This window comes from Salmo salar, chromosome 27 (genome assembly GCF_965601325.2).
Source record: "Salmo salar chromosome 27, fSalSal1, whole genome shotgun sequence".
NCBI lineage: Eukaryota > Metazoa > Chordata > Actinopteri > Salmoniformes > Salmonidae > Salmo > Salmo salar.
This window is the reverse complement of record NC_138317.1, coordinates 38,793,884-38,816,198: the sequence shown is the minus strand read 5'-3', so window position 1 is coordinate 38,816,198 and position 22,315 is coordinate 38,793,884. Positions and strand designations below refer to the sequence as shown.

At 45.7% G+C, this 22,315-nt stretch overlaps 1 protein-coding gene across 3 annotated transcripts in view; it reads left to right on the top strand.

Annotated features, from left to right (window-relative positions):
* The window catches only part of LOC106589023 (enhancer of filamentation 1), a 75,076-nt gene that overhangs the window by 41,303 nt on the left and 11,458 nt on the right, over positions 1-22,315 (top strand). For all 3 annotated transcript variants that reach the window (XM_045709270.2, XM_045709269.2, XM_014178662.3), the window contains exons 2-4: positions 2,906-3,304; positions 19,036-19,134; positions 19,402-19,557. In XM_045709270.2, coding sequence (XP_045565226.1) covers positions 2,912-3,304; positions 19,036-19,134; positions 19,402-19,557 — 648 coding nt within the window. In that variant the 5' untranslated portion in view covers positions 2,906-2,911. The remainder of the gene's footprint in view (positions 1-2,905; positions 3,305-19,035; positions 19,135-19,401; positions 19,558-22,315) is intronic.

Below are 22,315 nucleotides of genomic sequence, written 5' to 3'. Positions count from 1 at the left end.
GACCTCTCTTCTTTAACAGTATGTTCCTGACAGTAGACTGATCTCTCTTCTTTAACAGTATGTTCCTGACAGTAGACTGACCTCTCTTCTTTAACAGTATGTTCCTGACAGTAGACTGATCTCTCTTCTTTAACAGTATGTTCCTGACAGTAGACTGACCTCTCTTCTTTAACGGTATGTTCCTGACAGTAGACTGACCTCTCTTCTTTAACAGTATGTTCCTGACTGTAGACTGACCTCTCTTCTTTAACGGTATGTTCCTGACAGTAGACTGATCTCTCTTTTTAACAGTATGTTCCTGACAGTAGACTGACCTCTCTTCTTTAACAGTATGTTCCTGACAGTAGACTGACCTCTCTTCTTTAACAGTATGTTCCTGACAGTAGACTGACCTCTCTTCTTTAACAGTATGTTCCTGACAGTAGACTGATCTCTCTTCTTTAACAGTATGTTCCTGACAGTAGACTGATCTCTCTTCTTTAACAGTATGTTCCTGACAGTAGACTGATCTCTCTTCTTTAACAGTATGTTCCTGACTGTAGACTGACCTCTCTTCTTTAACAGTATGTTCCTGACAGTAGACTGACCTCTCTTCTTTAACAGTATGTTCCTGACAGTAGACTGATCTCTCTTCTTTAACAGTATGTTCCTGACTGTAGACTGATCTCTCTTCTTTAACAGTATGTTCCTGACTGTAGACTGACCTCTCTTCTTTAACAGTATGTTCCTGACAGTAGACTGATCTCTCTTCTTTAACAGTATGTTCCTGACAGTAGACTGACCTCTCTTCTTTAACAGTATGTTCCTGACTGTAGACTGATCTCTCTTCTTTAACAGTATGTTCCTGACAGTAGACTGACCTCTCTTCTTTAACAGTATGTTCCTGACAGTAGACTGACCTCTCTTCTTTAACAGTATGTTCCTGACAGTAGACTGACCTCTCTTCTTTAACAGTATGTTCCTGACAGTAGACTGATCTCTCTTCTTTAACAGTATGTTCCTGACAGTAGACTGATCTCTCTTCTTTAACAGTATGTTCCTGACAGTAGACTGATCTCTCTTCTTTAACAGTATGTTCCTGACTGTAGACTGATCTCTCTTCTTTAACAGTATGTTCCTGACAGTAGACTGACCTCTCTTCTTTAACAGTATGTTCCTGACTGTAGACTGACCTCTCTTCTTTAACAGTATGTTCCTGACTGTAGACTGACCTCTCTTCTTTAACAGTATGTTCCTGACTGTAGACTGACCTCTCTTCTTTAACAGTATGTTCCTGACAGTAGACTGACCTCTCTTCTTTAACAGTATGTTCCTGACAGTAGACTGACCTCTCTTCTTTAACAGTATGTTCCTGACAGTAGACTGACCTCTCTTCTTTAACAGTATGTTCCTGACAGTAGACTGACCTCTCTTCTTTAACAGTATGTTCCTGACTGTAGACTGATCTCTCTTCTTTAACAGTATGTTCCTGACAGTAGACTGACCTCTCTTCTTTAACAGCATGTTCCTGACAGTAGACTGATCTCTCTTCTTTAACAGTATGTTCCTGACTGTAGACTGATCTCTCTTCTTTAACGGTATGTTCCTGACTGTAGACTGATATCTCTTCTTTAACGGTATGTTCCTGACAGTAGACTGATCTCTCTTCTTTAACGGTATGTTCCTGACAGTAGACTGATCTCTCTTCTTTAACGGTATGTTCCTGACAGTAGACTGACCTCTCTTCTTTAACAGTATGTTCCTGACAGTAGACTGACCTCTCTTCTTTAACAGTATGTTCCTGACTGTAGACTGACCTCTCTTCTTTAACAGTATGTTCCTGACAGTAGACTGACCTCTCTTCTTTAACAGTATGTTCCTGACAGTAGACTGATCTCTCTTCTTTAACAGTATGTTCCTGACAGTAGACTGATCTCTCTTCTTTAACAGTATGTTCCTGACAGTAGACTGATCTCTCTTCTTTAACAGTATGTTCCTGACAGTAGACTGACCTCTCTTCTTTAACACTATGTTCCTGACAGTAGACTGATCTCTCTTCTTTAACAGTATGTTCCTGACTGTAGACTGACCTCTCTTCTTTAACAGTATGTTCCTGACAGTAGACTGATCTCTCTTCTTTAACAGTATGTTCCTGACAGTAGACTGATCTCTCTTCTTTAACAGTATGTTCCTGACTGTAGACTGATCTCTCTTCTTTAACAGTATGTTCCTGACTGTAGACTGACCTCTCTTCTTTAACAGTATGTTCCTGACAGTAGACTGATCTCTCTTCTTTAACAGTATGTTCCTGACAGTAGACTGACCTCTCTTCTTTAACAGTATGTTCCTGACTGTAGACTGATCTCTCTTCTTTAACAGTATGTTCCTGACTGTAGACTGACCTCTCTTCTTTAACAGTATGTTCCTGACAGTAGACTGACCTCTCTTCTTTAACAGTATGTTCCTGACTGTAGACTGACCTCTCTTCTTTAACAGTATGTTCCTGACAGTAGACTGACCTCTCTTCTTTAACAGTATGTTCCTGACAGTAGACTGACCTCTCTTCTTTAACAGTATGTTCCTGACAGTAGACTGACCTCTCTTCTTTAACAGTATGTTCCTGACAGTAGACTGATCTCTCTTCTTTAACAGTATGTTCCTGACAGTAGACTGATCTCTCTTCTTTAACAGTATGTTCCTGACAGTAGACTGATCTCTCTTCTTTAACAGTATGTTCCTGACTGTAGACTGATCTCTCTTCTTTAACAGTATGTTCCTGACAGTAGACTGACCTCTCTTCTTTAACAGTATGTTCCTGACTGTAGACTGACCTCTCTTCTTTAACAGTATGTTCCTGACTGTAGACTGACCTCTCTTCTTTAACAGTATGTTCCTGACTGTAGACTGACCTCTCTTCTCTCTGTAGAACCTGATGGCCAAAGCGTTGTACGACAACGTGCCAGAATCCCCGGAGGAGCTGGCCTTCCGGAAAGGGGACATCTTAACAATCATTGAGCAGAACACGGGTGGCCTGGAGGGGTGGTGGCTCTGCTCGCTACACGGACGCCAGGGCATCGCCCCGGGCAACCGCCTCAAGCTGCTGATTGGTCCAATGTTCGACGCCCAGTCCCCTATCGCCCAATCATCACCTATAGGCTTGGCCTACCAGCAGAAGGCCGTGTCATCGTCCCAGGGGCTGTACCAGGTGCCCCCGTCCCTCCAGAGCCCGGGCCAGCAAGGGATCTACCAGGTACCCCTGGGACAAGATGTGTACCAGGTCCCCCCTCAGAGGAATGCCCTGGCTGCAGACAACACCCCCAGCAAGGTAAGAGAACTGGAGAGTGAGGGGGGGGGGGTGGGGTGCAGACAGACAGACAGAGGGCTGGATAGAGAGGGGGGGGGCAGACAGACAGAGAGAAAGATAGAAAAAGACTAACTGCTCAGCGAAAGCCGGTCCCCTGGCAACAGGAGACAGAGGGCTCTGAGATGTTCAAAGGGCATTAAATGGAGCTTTAAACCATGTCCTGTTCTGTTATCCTGCCCTGTGAAGGTACTACCACATCACTGGTCCCAGACCAGTTTAAACCATGGCCTGTTCTGTTATCCTGCCCTTTAAGGGTACTACCACATCACTGGTCCCAGACCAGTTTAAACCATGGCCTGTTCTGTTATCCTGCCCTGTGAAGGTACTACCACATCACTGGTCCCAGACCAGTTTAAACCATGGCCTGTTCTGTTATCCTGCCCTGTAAGGGTACTACCACATCACTGGTCCCAGACCAGTTTAAACCATGGCCTGTTCTGTTATCCTGCCCTGTAAGGGTACTACCACATCACTGGTCCCAGACCAGTTTAAACCATGGCCTGTTCTGTTATCCTGCCCTGTGAGGCTACTGCCATGCCACTGGTCCCAGACCAGTTTAAACCATGGCCTGTTCTGTTATCCTGCCCTGTGAGGCTACTGCCATGCCACTGGCCCCAGACCAGTCTAATGAGAGTCATTACACAGACGCAGTCACAGGGTGGAGGGATTGCAGGGCTGCAATGTGAAATGAAATGTGGACAGGGTGTGCCGAGATGTTAGTTCACCACAGAACAGGGCAGTGTTTTTATTCACATAGACAGAGAGAGACTCCCATTTGGCTTATTTGTGTGTTGGCGAACTGTATGTAGGGCCAGGGAAGCCACAGAAGGGCACTGAACAGGGCACAACTCATGGAAAAGCCAACAGTGCAGAGTTGTGTTTTTATGCTGTTGGTGTTTGTTGGAGTCCAGCAGCAGCTGCCTGTATTTAGATCTGTCTGTACTCAAATACTGTAGCTCACATCACAGACAACAACCAAGCCCAGTGCAGATGGATTCACCAGTCATCTACATGTCTATTCAGGTTCCAGGCAGTACAGTACTACTGTGTATTTTTATCCTGTAATAAGCTAGTTATACACTTCAGCAGAGTTCCCCACGGGCCCTCCAATTTTCTGAGCAAAATAATTATTTGTTTTTGTTGGACATAAGACTGTAAAAACACCAGCAAATCAGCTACAATTTATTTTAATTTGGGAAATTTGTTTAAAAAATGTCCCACGCATAATAGAGAGATACACTACATGTCCAAAAGTATGTGGACAGCTGCTCGTCAAACATCTCATTCCAAAATCATGGGCATTAATATGGAGTTGGTCCCCACTCTTCTGGGAAGGTTTTCCACTAGACGTTGGAGCATTGCTGCGAAGACTGGCTTCCATTCAGCCACAAGAGCATTAGTGAGGTCAGGCACTGATGTTGGGCAATTAGGGCTGGCTCGCAAGCATTCCAATTCATCCCAAAGGTGTTCAATGGGGTTGAGGTCAGGGCTCTGTGCAGGCCAGTCAAGTTCTTCCACACCGATCTCGACAAAATAATTTCTGTATGGATCTCGCTTTGTGCATGGGGGCATTGTCATACTGAAACAGGAAAGGGCTTTCCTCAAACTGGTGCCACAAAGTTGAAAGCACATAATTGTCTAGAATGTCAATAACAGCACTTACAGTTGACAATTCTTGTCTACGGAGATTGTATGGCTGTGTAATTGATTTTAAACACCTGTCAACAACTGGTGTGGCTGAAATAGCCGAATCCACTAATTTGAAGGGGTGTCCACATACTTTTGTATATATAGTGTACAGTATATATGATCGTATGGGGCGGCAAGTAGCCTAGTTGTCAGAGCGTTGGACTAGTAACCGAAAGGTTGCAAGATCGAATCCCCGAGCTGACAAGGTACACATCTGTCGTTCTGGCCCTGAACAAGGCAGTTAACCCACTGTTCCTAGGCCGTCATTGAAAATAAGAATTTGTTCTTTGCTGACTTGCCTAGTTAAATAAAGTTAAAATAAAAATTAAATATACAAATGTAAGCAAGGTTTGAATTATTGTGTTTTTGTCAAATATTATATCTGTTTGGGCTTTCTTGTGTAAAATAATTATAACCAGTTCTTAACCTGAACTGGATAGGTAGTCTACTCCATCTCCTTAGGAGAGGGAAAATAATTATAACCAGTTCTTAACCTGAACTGGATAGGTACTCTACTCCATCTCCTTAGGAGAGGGAAAATAATTATAACCAGTTCTTAACCTGAACTGGATAGGTACTCTACTCCATCTCCTTAGGAGAGGGAAAATAATTATAACCAGTTCTTAACCTGAACTGGATAGGTACTCTACTCCATCTCCTTAGGAGAGGGAAAATAATTATAACCAGTTCTTAACCTGAACTGGATAGGTACTCTACTCCATCTCCTTAGGAGAAGGGAAAATAATTATAACCTGGAGAAATGTATTCTGTCTGTGGGTATTTTCAACATGGCTTGAGTTGGCAGAGACGTTACAGAGACGTTACAGAGACGTTACCCAACTAAGGTGTGTTTTTGGGGTAAATAGGGAGCTGGTGCTTAGGAGACTGTGTCTGTCTCCCAAATGGCACCCTATTCCCTTCATAGCACACTACTTATGACCAGGGCCCACAGGGAAAACAGCAAGGCATGTTAATCACTCCCACCTGTACTGTGCACCCTCAGTCTCTGTCTGAAAGGGCACCCTATTCACTAGTGCCCTACTTTTGACCTGGGCCCATAGAGCTCTGGTTAAAAATAGTGCACTATATAGGGTATAGGGTGCCATTTCAGACACATCCCTAATCACACTCACAGACCAGTCCTACCATCACGATCACACTCCCCTTCTCACTGATAGGGAGCTTTACTAAGGGAACGGAATGAAGTCTTTGGTAATAAGGTCAATTAAATGGGAATTTATTAATGTGTCTATACTAGTGTATAATTGCCTTGTTTTAGATTAAATTGAGTCTGCGTCAACGTCTAAACGTCCAATCTGTGTTTGGCAAAGTGGTGCAGTCAGATTTCAGCTGTGTTGCTGGCCATTAAAGAGAGCAGAAATGCTGGCTCTGTGTACTCTGTGGAGTCCAGACAGACAGACAGGGCTGTGTTGTTTTCCACCCAGCTCCGAGTTACTCAGAGAGCTAGGCCCAAATGGACAACAACCTCTCCCTCAATGTGAGCAAGACAAAGGAGATGATCGTGGACTGCAAGAAAAGAAGGGCCGAACAGGCTCCCATTAACATCGATGGGGCTGTAGTGGAGCAGGTTGAGAGTTTCAAGTTCCTTAGTGTCCACATCACCAACAAACTAACATGGTCCAAACACACCAAGACAGTCGTAAAGAGGGCATAACAACACCTTTTCCCCCTCAGGAGACTGAAAAGATTTGGCATGGATCCCCAGATACTCAAAAAGTTCTACAGCTGCACCATCGAGAGCATCCTGACCGGTTGCATCACCGCCTGGTATGGCAACTGCTCGGCATCTGACCGGAAGGTGCTACAGAGGGTAGTGCGTATGCCCAGTACATCACTGGGGCCAAGCTTCCAGCCATCCAGGACCTATTTACTAGGCAGTGTCAGAGGAAAGCCCAAGTGGTATCGGAGTGCCAAGTCTTGGACCAAAAGGTTCCTTAACAGCTTCTACCCCCAAGCCATAAGACTGCTGAACAATTAATCAAATGGACTATTTGCATTCAGCCCCCCCCCCCCATTTATTTTTACACTGCTGCTACTCGCTGTTTATTATCTATGCATAGTCACTTCACCCCTACCTACATGTTGTAATTACTCGATTAACCTCTACCTCCGCACATTGACTCGGTACCGGTGCCCCCGCTACATACAGTTGAAGTCGGAAGTTTACATACACCTTAGCCAAATACATTTAAACTCAGTTTTTCACAATTCCTGACATTTAATCCTAGTAAAAATTCCCTGTTTTAGGTCAGTTAGGATCACCACTTTATTTTAAGAATGTGAAATGTCAGAATAATAGTAGAGAGAATTATTTATTTCAGCTTTTACTTCTTTCATCACATTCCCAGTGGGTCAGAAATGTACATACACTCAATTAGTATTTGGTAGCATTACCTTTAAATTGTTTAACTTGGTTCAAACGTTTCTGGTAGCCTTCCACAAGCTTCCCACAATAAGTTGGGTGAATTTTGGCCCATTCCTCCTGACAGAGCTGGTGTAACTGTCCTTTTGGAAGACCCATTTGTGACCAAGCTTTAACTTCCTGGCTGATGTCTTGAGATGTTGCTTCAATATATCCACGTAATTTTCCATCCTCATGATGCCATCTATTTTGTGAAGTGCACCAGTCCTCCTGCAGCAAAGCACCCCCACAACATGATGCTGCCACCATCGTGCTTCACGGTTGGGATGGTGTTCTTCAGCTTTCAAGCTTCCCCCTTTTTCCTCCAAACATAAGGATGGTCATTATGGCCAAACAGTTCTATTTTTGTTTCATCATAACAGAGGACATTTCTTCAAAAAGTACAATCTTTGTCCCCATGTGCAGTTGCAAACCGTAGTCTGGCTTTTTTATGGCGGTTTTGGAGCAGTGGCTTCTTCCTTGCTGAGCGGCCTTTCAGGTTATGTCGATATAGGACTTGTTTTACTGTGGATATAGATACTTTTGTACCTGTTTCCTCCAGCATCCTCACAAGGTCCTTTGCTGTTGTTCTGGGATTGATTTGCACTTTTCGCACCAAAGAACGTTCATCTCTAGGAGACAGAACGCGTCTCCTTCCTGAGCGGTATGACGGCTGCGTGGTCCCATGGTGTTTATACTTGCGTACTGTTGTTTGTGCAGATGAATGTGGTACCGTCAGGCGTTTGGAAATTGCTCCCAAGGATGAACCAGACAATTTTCCTTCTGAGGTCTTGGCTGATTTCTTTTGATTTTCCCATGATATCAAGCAAAGAGGCACTGAGTTTGAAGGTAGGCCTTGAAATACATCCACAGGTACACCTCCAATTGACTCAAATGATGTCATTTAGCCTATCAGAAGCTTCTAAAGTCATTACATAATTTTCTGTAATTTTCCAAGCTGTTTAAAGGCACAGTCAACTTAGTGTATGTAAACTTCTGACCCACTGGAATTGTGATACAGTGAATTATAAGTGAAATAATCTGTCTGTAACAATTGTTGGAAAAATTACTCTTGTCATGCACAAAGTAGATGTCCTAACCGACTTGCCAAAACTATAGTTTGTTAACAAGAAATTTGTGGAGTGGTTGAAAAACGAATTTTAATGACTCCAACCTAAGTGTATGTAAACTTCTGACTTCAACTGTAGCTTCGTTATTGTTATTTTATTGTGTTACTTTTTATAATCTTTTACTTTCTTGAACTGCATTGTTGGTTAAGGGCTTGTAAGTAGGCATTTCACTGTAAGGTCTACACTTGTTGTATTCAGGTCGAATATAACAAATAAAGTTTGATTTGATTTGATATTCCATATATTTATATATAATGCAATACTTTTGACGAGGGAAATAGGGTGCCATTTGTGAAGCAGTCCTGGTCTAGGTTGATGAAGTAAGAGGAATGCTCAGCCCTGTTGTTGATTGGCTGAGAGCTGTAGACAGGTTATATGCTGTTTAGGTGTTCTGTTTGATTGAGCTGGTTAGAAGGGGATTTCCTGGTTGCCAAACACACACACACACATACAACACACACACACACACGCACACGCACACGCACACACACACGCACACACACACACACACACACACACACACACACACACACACACACACACACACACACACACACACACACACACACACACACACACACACACTTCCTCCTCCAAGGAATCAAATAGTAATGGGCACGAAGGCAACCTCCTGCACTGATGATCCCCTCTCATATTCCACCAAAGCCACCATGTGTCGACATGTCATCCCCCACAGTGAAAGAACCCAGCACTGTGTGTGTGTGTGTTTTGTGTGTGTGTGTGTGTGTGTGTGTGTGTGTGTGTGTGTGTGTGTGTGTGTGTGTGTGTGTGTGTGTGTGTGTGTGTGTGTGTGTGTGTGTGTGTGTGTGTGTGTGTGTGTGTGTGTGTGTTTTGTGTGCCAACCCCGCTGTGCAAATCCAGATTGGCGACTGGTTATTTTCTGTTCATGTGGTATATAAAGGCACACTGAGGTTTGGCACTGGCTCTAGCTAGCTTTCTCAGGCTGCTCAGTTTGATGCTGTGGCTCTCCCTGTCTGTCCTTGACTGACCCTCCAGGGAGAGTGAGCTAAAGCGTCCCACAGCTGCCCCATTCAAGGCCCCAGTGTTGGCCCGAAGCTGGAGGCCATCCCTGGGGCTCTCGGCCACACAAAGAGCCCCTCACATGGAAGCCAGGAGCTGCCTTGTACCACTTTGTCACCCTGGTGTTAGAGGGAAGTTTATCATCAGCCACTGGCACTGCTTCTCATTTGTATTTTTTTACAGCTCTGATTCTGAAAGGTGTGTCTGTTTCCCTCTCTCTCTCTCTTCTCTCTCGCTCTCTTTCTTTTTTTCTCTCTTTCTTTGACGTCCCGGTTGTTTCTCTGTAATTCCCCGTGTGAGTCAGGCAGTGAGGTCACAGCGCTCAAAGACGGAGTCGGGTTGGAGTTCAAAGGCCCCGCCAAGCCTCTTATCTACTCCTACCAGGCTGGAACGCCTTCTCTGCTTCACATCCTGCCTTACAAGGCTCCTTCTATGGGCCCTTCCTGTCACTATGTTAAATACCCATATAGAGATTCTATTATTCACTGATGTGGACTATGGACATACCATCAGGACAGACAGGAACACAGAGGGAGTGAGTTAATAAACTCCCACAAGTCACAGAGGCTTGAGGAAGTGCACTGCTTGGGTAACTGAGCCGTCCGTTAGCTTGATACGATGATTTTATTTTCGAGGTAACCAGGTTAAGCACTAATGTACTGTATGGACTTGTTTGTGAGGCTTGACATACATATTTTCTCCCTCTAATCATGTGTGGAAGGGCCCCAGCAGCAGATAAATGAATGATTCCTTCCTGTGACGCTCCACTCCTTTAGACACTTGTCTGCTCTCTGTTGTCGCCGTGGTGACGAATCACTGGCCTGTGTGATTTGACCCAGGGCAAGGTCATAAATCTCAAGGCATTGGCCCCGTCCTGCCACCGCATACAGAGAGAGAGAGAGAGAGAGAGAGCAAGAGAGAGAGATAATTTCCGGAAAAGTTCTGCAGTGCAAAGGAGTAAGAAAGAGGAGTGAAAGTAAAGAAGGAACGAGGTCAGGAAATGCTTGGCTGAAAGGTAACTTACATTTTCCCATGTTTAACATCTACGCTGGCAGGGGTCAGGGGTCAGCCCAGATATTTCTCATCCGCTCTTCCCGCTTTTTTTACTTTCTCAGAAGTCAAGAAGGACATCTATATAATGAATAATGAATGATTAATGAAGTCAAGAAGGACATCTATATAATGAATAATGAATGATTAATGAAGTCAAGAAGGACATCTAAATAATGAATAATGAATGATTAATGAAGTCAAGAGGGACATCTAAATAATGAATGAATAACGAAGTCAAGAAGGACATCTTAATAATGAATTAATTTCTGGAAAGTAAACAGGAAATGACCGTGCCATCATTAAAACTACCCCCTATCAGTATAATCACATTAAAGTTGGGTCCTGTCTTGAGAAGCCCTTTGATCAGAGGGAATAAAATATTATCCTTTTTAGCGATGTAATCAGTGTGTGTGTGTGTGTGTGTGTGTGTGTGTGTGTGTGTGTGTGTGTGTGCTCCCTTTTGCCCCTCTTTATGCCCAATCTCTGTTTGGATTTTGATTTGGCCACATGGTCACACCGTCATCATGGAGACGGCTGATTGAGGCCTCTTGGGTTTGTCCACGTAATTGCCTGCATTAATTAGTTTGTCACTTTAATAGGCCACCGTTGCTCCGAGCTGTGGACGGGAACATTCGGCGAAAAGCTGGAAAAGTAACCTATAATAACACTGTAAAGCTATCCGACTGTGATTCAGCAACCGCAGGTGCCCCCCTGAAACCCCCCTTGAAACCCCCCTTGAAACCAAGAGGCAAGGCTATTAAAGGAACTCTGCCACAGCCCTTCCCTTTGGAGTGACAGCAGGAATAACCACTCTCCTCTACGTTCTGAATCACCAATTGGGTGGCAGCAGATTGAATTTCACTGGTACCCACATATATCCTGGAGTCTGCCTGCATGACTCCTGCCCTCCCTCAGTGACAAAGCTGACAGAGGCTAACAGTAGATGGGGGATGGAAGGTGGGGGGTGAGTGGGGATGGTGGAATGGTAGGTAATATGAGAGAAGGTGTCGGCATGCTTCAGTTCTGCTGGGTAAAGGTGTCGGCATGCTTCAGTTCTGCTGGGTAAAGGCGCCAGCATGCTTCAGTTCTGCTGGGTAAAGGTGTCGGCATGCTTCAGTTCTGCTGGGTAAAGGCGCCAGCATGCTTCAGTTCTGCTGGGTAAAGGCGCCAGCATGCTTCAGTTCTGCTGGGTAAAGGCGCCAGCATGCTTCAGTTCTGCTGGGTAAAGGCGCCAGCATGCTTCAGTTCTGCTGGGTAAAGGTGTCGGCATGCTTCAGTTCTGCTGGGTAAAGGTGTCAGCATGCTTCAGTTCTGCTGGGTAAAGGTGTCGGCATGCTTCAGTTCTGCTGGGTAAAGGTGTCAGCATGCTTCAGTTCTGCTGGGTAAAGGCGCCTGCATGCTTCAGTTCTGCTGGGTAAAGGCGGCAGCATGCTTCAGTTCTGCTGGGTAAAGGTGTCGGCATGCTTCAGTTCTGCTGGGTAAAGGTGTCAGCATGCTTCAGTTCTGCTGGGTAAAAGCGTCAGCATGCTTCAGTTTTTGCAAAGGAAATCTTAGTCTCGCAATTTTACATTTAAGTCATTTAGCAGACACTCTTATCCAGAGCGACTTACAGTAGTGAATGCATACATTTCATTTCATCCATTTTTTTTTTTTTTGTACTGGCCCCCCATGGGAATCGAACCCACAACCCTGGCGTTGCAAACACCATGCTCTACCAACTGAGCCACAGGAAGGCTATTTTACATCTACCTAAGATGTTTGGTGCAGTATTTCTCAATGAAAAAATCTGCATGAAAACGAGTCGTCTCTCATTAAATGATAACGAAGACTTTATTGAAGAATCCCTACGGTTGATCAATCATGGACGAAGGGTCGTAGACTTTGACTTCTGAACTTTAGCTGGCAATCAGGAAAAAAATGTTGTGTGTCCAAACAGATGAAAAATGTCATCATAATATATGCACAAACCCTTCTGAAACTGTTTCGGCTGGGAAGCATGCGGACGCCTTAAAGGGATGGAAGGACAAGGAGGGAGAGATGGGGGACGAATAGATGAATGGAAGCAATAGAATCATCCCATTCGGTTGGAACAAACGGGGTCAAATGTTGGAAGAGTCATTATCACCATTAGTGTGACCCTGATGGGACCGTTGTTGGAAGAGTCATTATCACCATTAGTGTGACCCTGATGGGACCGTTGTTGGAAGAGTCATTATCACCATTAGTGTGACCCTGATGGGACCGTTGTTGGAAGAGTCATTATCACCATTAGTGTGACCCTGATGGGACCGTTGTTGGAAGAGTCATTATCACCATTAGTGTGACCCTGATGGGACCGTTGTTGGAAGAGTCATTATCACCATTAGTGTGACCCTGATGGGACCGTTGTTGGAAGAGTCATTATCACCATTAGTGTGACCCTGATGGGACCGTTGACACATGTCATCAGGTCATCAGCGTGTGATGGAGCAATGAGACGATAACATCATAGTGGGTCTTTTTACACACACTCACACCTACAAGCACACACACACACACACGCACAGTTACACACAGTCACACCTACCTGCCTCCACACAAAGTTACACAAACACAAAGTTACCTCCTCCTTAAAGAACAAGTCTGGTCAATATTTACCGAACCGCCATTAGGAGCTCCAAGTACCCTGGCCGGGCCCGCCGCAACAGCAAAGCTTGCTGGGTAAACAGAGGGTGTATATGGGAAATACATGAGCAGTATGCACCTGGCATCGCCTGAGAGGACTCAGTGACAGAAAGAAGGGAGCACAAAGTGGCCGTTTACGTCCCAAATGGCACCCTATTCCCTTTATAGTACACTACTTTTAACAAAGAGCCTATAGTGATCTGGTAAAAGTAGTGCACTATATAGGGTATAGGGTGCCAGTTAGGACACAGACCTGACATGTACCTGTTGAGTGTCCAGACTGGTCCCGGTGGCTTTCTGCCTTCAACAGGTACTGTATTAGCCATCTCTATGGAGTTGAAGAGAGGGGAACTCCAAACAGAGATCTCCTTGTGTTCAATGTCCATTCGCTGCAACTTTCCCACACAAAGTCACACCATAGGGAGTAGTAGGGAATACGGAGAGCGCAACAAGGACCTTCTAGTCCAGGACTTTTCTTTTGACGTTTTCTGCTGTATCTGGTAGCACATGTACCCAATCAAAGGTACACGTGTGTGTCTGCGTGAGAAAAATAGAATGTAGAAGGATTGTTTGTTCCCATGTTTCAATAACAGACATGCCCATATAACCTGTGCCCCCGCACACTGACTCGGTACCGGTACCCCCTGTATATAGCCTCCACATTGACTCTGTACCGGTACCCCCTGTATATAGCCTCCACATTGACTCTGTACCAGTAACCCCTGTATATAGCCTCCACATTGACTCTGTTCTGGTACCCCCTGTATATAGCCTCCATATTGACTCTGTACCGGTACCCCCTGTATATAGCCTCCACATTGATTTTGTACCAGTACCCCCTGTATATAGCCTCCACAATGACTCTGTACCAGTACCCCCTGTATATAGTCTCCACATTGACTCTGTACCGGTAACCCCTGTATAAAGCCTCCACATTGACTCTGTACCAGTAACCCCTGTATATATCCTCCACATTGACTCTGTTCTGGTACCCCCTGTATATAGCCTCCACATTGATTCTGTACCGGTACCCCCTGTATATAGCCTCCACATTGACTCTGTACCAGTACCCCCTGTATATAGCCTCCACATTGACTCTGTACCGGTACCCCCTGTATATAGCCTCCACATTGACTCTGTACAGGTAACCCCTGTATATAGCCTCCACATTGACTCTGTACAGGTAACCCCTGTATATAGCCTCCACATTGACTCTGTACAGGTACCCCCTGTATATAGCCTCCACGTTGACTCTGTTCTGGTACCCCCTGTATATAGCCTCCACATTGACTCTGTACAGGTAACCCCTGTATATAGCCTCCACATTGACTCTGTTCTGGTACCCCCTGTATATAGTCTCCACATTGACTCTGTACAGGTACACCCTGTATATAGCCTCCACATTGACTCTGTACCGGTACCCCCTGTATATAGCCTCCACATTGACTCTGTTCTGGTACCCCCTGTATATAGTCTCCACATTGACTCTGTACAGGTACCCCCTGTATATAGCCTCTACATTGACTCTGTACAGGTAACCCCTGTATATAGCCTCCACATTGACTCTGTTCTGGTACCCCCTGTATAAAGCCTCCACATTGACTCTGTACCGGTACCCCCTGTATATAGCCTCCACATTGACTCTGTAGCAGTAACCCCTGTATATAGCCTCCACATTGACTCTGTTCTGGTACCCCCTGTATATAGCCTCCACATTGACTCTGTACAGGTAACCCCTGTATATAGCCTCCACATTGACTCTGTACAGGTAACCCCTGTATATAGCCTCCACATTGACACTGTACTGGTACCCCCTGTATAAAGCCTCCACATTGACTCTGTTCTGGTACCCCCTGTATATAGTCTCCACATTGACTCTGTACAGGTACCCCCTGTATATAGCCTCCACATTGACTCTGTACTGGTACCCCTGTATAAAGCCTCCACATTGACTCTGTTCTGGTCCCCCCTGTATAAAGCCTCCACATTGACTCTGTTCTGGTACCCCCTGTATATAGTCTCCACATTGACTCTGTACAGGTACCCCCTGTATATAGTCTCCACATTGACTCTGTACAGGTACCCCCTGTATATAGCCTCCACATTGACTCTGTACTGGTACCCCTGTATAAAGCCTCCACATTGACTCTGTTCTGGTACCCCCTGTATATAGTCTCCACATTGACTCTGTACCGGTACCCCCTGTATAAAGCCTCCACATTGACTCTGTTCTGGTACCCCCTGTATATAGTCGCCACATTGACTCTGTACCGGTACCCCCTGTATAAAGCCTCCACATTGACTCTGTTCTGGTACCCCCTGTATATAGCCTCCACATTGACTCTGTTCTGGTACCCCCTGTATAAAGCCTCCACATTGACTCTGTTCTGGTACCCCCTGTATATAGCCTCCACATTGACTCTGTTCTGGTACCCCCTGTATATAGCCTCCACATTGACTCTGTTCTGGTACCCCCTGTATAAAGCCTCCACATTGACTCTGTTCTGGTACCCCCTGTATATAGCCTCCACATTGACTCTGTACTGGTACCCCCCTGTATATAGCCTCCACATTGACTCTGTACCGGTACCCCCTGTATATAGCTTCCACATTGACTCTGTACCAGTACCCCCTGTATATAGCCTCCACATTGACTCTGTACTGGTACCCCCCTGTATAAAGCCTCCACATTGACTCTGTTCTGGTACCCCCTGTATATAGCCTCCACATTGACTCTGTTCTGGTACCCCCTGTATAAAGCCTCCACATTGACTCTGTTCTGGTACCCCCTGTATATAGCCTCCACATTGACTCTGTACTGGTACCCCCCTGTATATAGCCTCCACATTGACTCTGTACCGGTACCCCCTGTATATAGCGTCCACATTGACTCTGTACCGTAATACCCTGTATATAGCCTCCACATTGACTCTGTACCGTAATACCCTGTATATAGCCTCCACATTGACTCTGTACCGTAATACCCTGTATATAGCCTCCACATTGACTCTGTACCGTAATACCCTGTATATAGCCTCCACATTGACTCTGTACCGTAATACCCTGTATATAGCCTCCACATTGACTCTGTACCGTAATACCCTGTATATAGCCTCCACATTGACTCTGTACCGTAATACCCTGTATATAGCCTCCACATTGACTCTGTACCGTAATACCCTGTATATAGCCTCCACATTGACTCTGTACCGTAATACCCTGTATAAAGCCTCGTTATTGTTATTTTATTGTTGCTCTTTTATTTTTTACTTTCGTTTATTTAGTAAATATTTTTCTTAACAGGTCTACAGCTGTTGTATTCTGCGCATGTAACAAATGCAATTTGATTTGATGCATTATTTCAGTCAGTCAGAGCTGGGCTGACTCACACCAACCTATAGTGAGTAAACGTTTAGTCTGTGGCCATATAGGTCCTATGGGATGGTGTATGGGTAGGAATGCCAACAATGAGCACCTTAAATCACACAGGGAGAGGATGCACAAATCTGGCTAGATGAGAACCATATGGTGTTCTTCTATAGCAGTCTACACTCAGGGTCTTCACTCAGGGTCTACACTCAGGGTCTTCACTCAGGGTCTTCACTCAGGGTCTTCACTCAGGGTCTACACTCAGGGTCTACACTCAGGGTCTTCACTCAGGGTCTACACTCAGGGTCTTCACTCAGGGTCTTCACTCAGGGTCTTCACTCAGGGTCTACACTCAGGGTCTACACTCAGGGTCTTCACTCAGGGTCTACACTCAGGGTCTACACTCAGGGTCTTCACTCAGGGTCTACACTCAGGGTCTTCACTCAGGGTCTTCACTCAGGGTCTACACTCAGGGTCTACACTCAGGGTCTTCACTCAGGGTCTACACTCAAGGTCTACACTCAGGGTCTTTCCCCAGAGTCTACATCTGTGTCTCTCTGTCTCTGTCTCTCTGTCTCTGTCTCTGTCTTTCTCTCTCCCTCTCTGTCTCGCTCTCTCCCTCCGTCTCGCTCTCTCCCTCTGTCTCTGTCTCTCTCCCTCTCTCGCTCTCTCTCTCTCCCTCACTGTCTCTCTCTCTGTCTCTGTGTCTCTCCCTCTCTCTCTCTGTGTCTCTCCCTCTCGATCTGTCTCTCCCTCTCTCTCTATGTCTCTCTCTCTGTCTCTCTCTCCCTCCCTCTGTCTCTGTCCACTGAGGCATTCATCTTAGTCTGGTGGATGGATGGGGTCTAATGCTGGGGTTATACCTTTGATCATTCAGATGTTTATTTGTCAATGAGAGGAGGTATTAGAACGGCTACACAGGGACTAAAGAAGAGACCTCTGAGTGCATCCCAACTGGCACCCTATTCCCTATATAGTGCACTACGTTTGACCCTAGCCCTATAAGCCTATGCACTACTTAGGGCATAGGGTGCCATTTCAGAGGCAGTCTCTCTGTCGTTAGAACTGGAAGGCGTATGTATGGTTCCCGTTTTCCAGCCCTGGGACGTAGACCATGGCTTTTCTGTGACATTTCTGGCCATAGCTCCGCTGCCTAAGTGGTTGGATCTAGCCTTCTCCCACATCATTGGCCCTTTGCTTGCCAGGCTTCTGTTTATCACATGGTTGGGTTTGGAGGGTGCTCCGCGAGTAGGCTGAGACATGCACAGCTGAGACATGCACAGTCAGGACTGATTTGGTCTGAGTCGTTATTACTGCTGCAGGGTCACATAAGGAGAGGACTGACTGGGGCTGCATCCCAAATCGAACCCTATTACTTATATAGTGCACTACTTTTGGCCCTGGTCAAAAGTAGTATAGGGTGCAATTTGGGACACTAACAGAGAACAGGGTCATTCATATACACTAGTCACCAAACGGAAGAAAACAGACTGAAAAGGGCATGGAGGGGAGGGGGAATACTTGAACATGTCCAATAGGAAACATCTGTTTTTGTTTTCCACTGCAAAATGTTTTACTACCGTGTGCTCTAATGAATGTGACCCAGCTATGATATCAGGAGAGATATGCAGGTTTAGAGTCACAGTGACTCAGGGACTATATTATCAACTCATAGGACATACAGGGTGAATTTACAGGATGTGGGGCTAGCAATTGGTAGCCTGGTTACCAGTCTGTTTGTGACATCATGCCACTACTTGGTAGCCTGGGTACCAGTCTGTTTGTGACATCATGCCACTACTTGGTAGCCTGGGTACCAGTCTGTTTGTGACATCATGCCACTACTTGGTAGCCTGGGTACCAGTCTGTTTGTGACATCATGCCACTACTTGGTAGCCTGGTTACCAGTCTGTTTGTGACATCATGCCACAACTTGGTAGCCTGGGTACCAGTCTGTTTGTGACATCATGCCACAACTTGGTAGCCTGGGTACCAGTCTGTTTGTGACATCATGCCACTACTTGGTAGCCTGGGTAATAGTCTGTTTGTGACATCATGCCACTACTTGGTAGCCTGGCTACCAGTCTGTTTGTGACATCATGCCACAACTTGGTAGCCTGGGTACCAGTCTGTTTGTGACATCATGCCACTACTTGGTAGCCTGGGTACCAGTCTGTTTGTGCCATCATGCCACTCGTTGGCATGACAATATGAAACAAACTGACTGGTACCCAGGCTAAGCATTTGTAGGGCTAACACTGTTGGAACTGTCATGAACCTGTTGCCATGTGTTGTTTCTTCCGCCGCGCCCCTGCTGTGGACAGGTGGTGACCCCGACAGGAGTGGGACAGTCCTATGCCTACAGCGCTGGTCAGCATAACCAACAGGACCTCTATGATGTTCCTCCCATGAGACCACAGGGGGTAGGTGTCTCACTTAACTGCACACGGTCTATAGCAATCCCTATTTCAATCCATCAGGACGAGTCCAAAATGGAACCTTTCACCGTATGCAATTAGCTACTGTATATGAAACGCAGCTGTGCAGGGACATGGCCAAACGGAGTGCACTATAAAGGGAACAGGGAGCAATTTCAGACACAGCCTCTGTGTTTCACATAGCTAATTCTGCCTTGTAAATGTAATGTCATCCATGGTATCCTGATTTGGGAATGTCTCTGTGTTTTCCAGGTGTATGACATTCCTCCTGGGAAACTGATGGGCTCACACTCTCCCGGACAACATGGGAATGCTCGTCCCCAAGGAGGAATCTATGATATTCCTCCATCCACTCAAATGGACCCTCGGACACAAGGGGTTTACGATATCCCTCCCTCCACGCAAGGGGTATGTCTGGGACCACTCACACACAGAAACACTGCCCACATGGAGAGACTGCTTACAGAAGGCCTGTAGGAAGCACTAGCCGATTATGTTACTATGCGTTTATTGATACAGGTCCTAGTTTTCCTCTTAATTGCCTCGTAATAAATGAATAATATGTCAAATGATCATATTTATGACTTCTTTGCGGTTCCCTAAATGAAAGCGTTGCCTGCCAAAATAGCGTTCTCTCTCGCAGGGAAAGTCAAGGAATAAATTATTACTTCTCTTGGGCTATGTACCAAATGGCACCCTATTCCCTATATAGTGCATACTTTTAACCAGGGCCAATCGGGATGTGGTAGAAAGGAGTGGTCAAAAGTAGTGCACTATGTAGGGAATAGGGTGCCATTTGAGACGTGGCCTGGGTCGTCTTATATTAACTTCCGGGCCTGTCCAGGACCAGCCCAGGCTTAGTGACATCATAATAGCCAGTGTTCCAGGCCTATCCAGGACCAGCCCAGGCTTAGTGACATCATAATAGCCAGTGTTCCAGGCCTATCCAGGACCAGCCCAGGCTTAGTGACATCATAATAGCCAGTGTTCCAGGCCTATCCAGGACCAGCCCAGGCTTAGTGACATCATAATAGCCAGTGTTCCAGGCCTATCCAGGACCAGCCCAGGCTTAGTGACATCATAATAGCCAGTGTTCCAGGCCTATCCAGGACCAGCAGGCTTAGTGACATCATAATAGCCAGTGTTCCAGGCCTATCCAGGACCAGCCCAGGCTTAGTGACATCTTAATAGCCAGTGTTCCAGGCCTATCCAGGACCAGCAGGCTTAGTGACATCTTAATAGCCAGTGTTCCAGGCCTATCCAGGACCAGCAGGCTTAGTGACATCATAATAGCCAGTGTTCCAGGCCTATCCAGGACCAGCAGGCTTAGTGACATCATAATAGCCAGTGTTCCAGGCCTATCCAGGACCAGCAGGCTTAGTGACATCATAATAGCCAGTGTTCCAGGCCTATCCAGGACCAGCAGGCTTAGTGACATCATAATAGCCAGTGTTCCAGGCCTATCCAGGACCAGCAGGCTTAGTGACATCATAATAGCCAGTGTTCCAGGCTTATCCAGGACCAGCAGGCTTAATGACATCATAATAGCCAGTGTTCCAGGCCCATCCAGGACCAGCAGGCTTAGTGACATCATAATAGCCAGTGTTCCAGGCCTATCCAGGACCAGCAGGCTTAGTGACATCATAATAGCCAGTGTTCCAGGCCTATCCAGGACCAGCAGGCTTAGTGACATCATAATAGCCAGTGTTCCAGGCCTATCCAGCACCAGCAGGCTTAGTGACATCATAATAGCCAGTGTTCCAGGCCTATCCAGGACCAGCCCAGGCTTAGTGACATCATAATAGCCAGTGTTCCAGGCCTATCCAGGACCAGCAGGCTTAGTGACATCATAATAGCCAGTGTTCCAGGCCTATCCAGGACCAGCAGGCTTAATGACATCATAATAGCCAGTGTTCCAGGCCTATCCAGGACCAGCCCAGGCTTAGTGACATCTTAATAGCCAGTGTTCCAGGCCTATCCAGGACCAGCAGGCTTAGTGACATCTTAATAGCCAGTGTTCCAGGCCTATCCAGGACCAGCAGGCTTAGTGACATCATAATAGCCAGTGTTCCAGGCCTATCCAGGACCAGCAGGCTTAGTGACATCATAATAGCCAGTGTTCCAGGCCTATCCAGGACCAGCAGGCTTAATGACATCATAATAGCCAGTGTTCCAGGCCTGTACAGGCCCAGCAGGCTTAGTGACATCAGTTGCTTTGTACAGTAATAACCATTGTTCCAGGCCTGTCCAGGCCCACCAAAGGGACATCAGTTGCTTTGTAATAACCAGTGTTCCAGGGCTGTCCAGGCCCAGCCAAGGTTTAGGGACATCAGTTGCTTTGTAATAACCAGTGTTCCAGGGCTGTCCAGGCCCAGCCAAGGTTTAGGGACATCAGTTGCTGTGTAATTGTAACGCAGGTTGTCTATAGGGGACCAAGGCGCAGCGAGTAGAGTGCTCATATTTACTTTATTAATGAAACACTTAACAAAAACAACAAAACGACCACCATACCATCAGGTAACACATACAAAACGGAAAACAACTACCCACAAAAACCCAGGAAGAAAAACCCCTACTTAAATATGATCTCCAATCAGAGGCAACGAGGACCAGCTGCCTCCAATTGGAGATCAACCCAAAAAAACAACAACATAGAAATAGAAAACCTAGAACACAAACATAGAAATAGAAATCATAGAAAAACACAAAACACCCCCTGTCACGCCCTGACCTACTCTACTATAGAAAATGACATCTTACAAGGTTCAGGACGTGACAGTAATATCATGAAATATGTGGGAACTCGTTATTTGCGTTGCTCCTAATTACAGTTTGGGTTCAGGAGTGGATTTCAAGGCTAAGTGAAATCACTTACAGCTCACTCATTTTATTTATACAACTCCACTTTAATGCTGCATGATATGTACTGTACCTCACAATCCTTATTCCACTCTGTCAGGACTATACTGGTTTTAAAGGTCTAGCTGTTCATTGCTTATAGTGCTTGCCATATTCAAGTTGATACGGAGTTATTATGGGGGAAGAAATGGAGGAATAGACAGACACCGTATTTAGATTAACACATATAGAATCGACAGAAACTAAACAGTACTTTCAGTTCCTCAATATCTGACAAAAATATTGTGATGCAAAGTGTGCTTGTCAT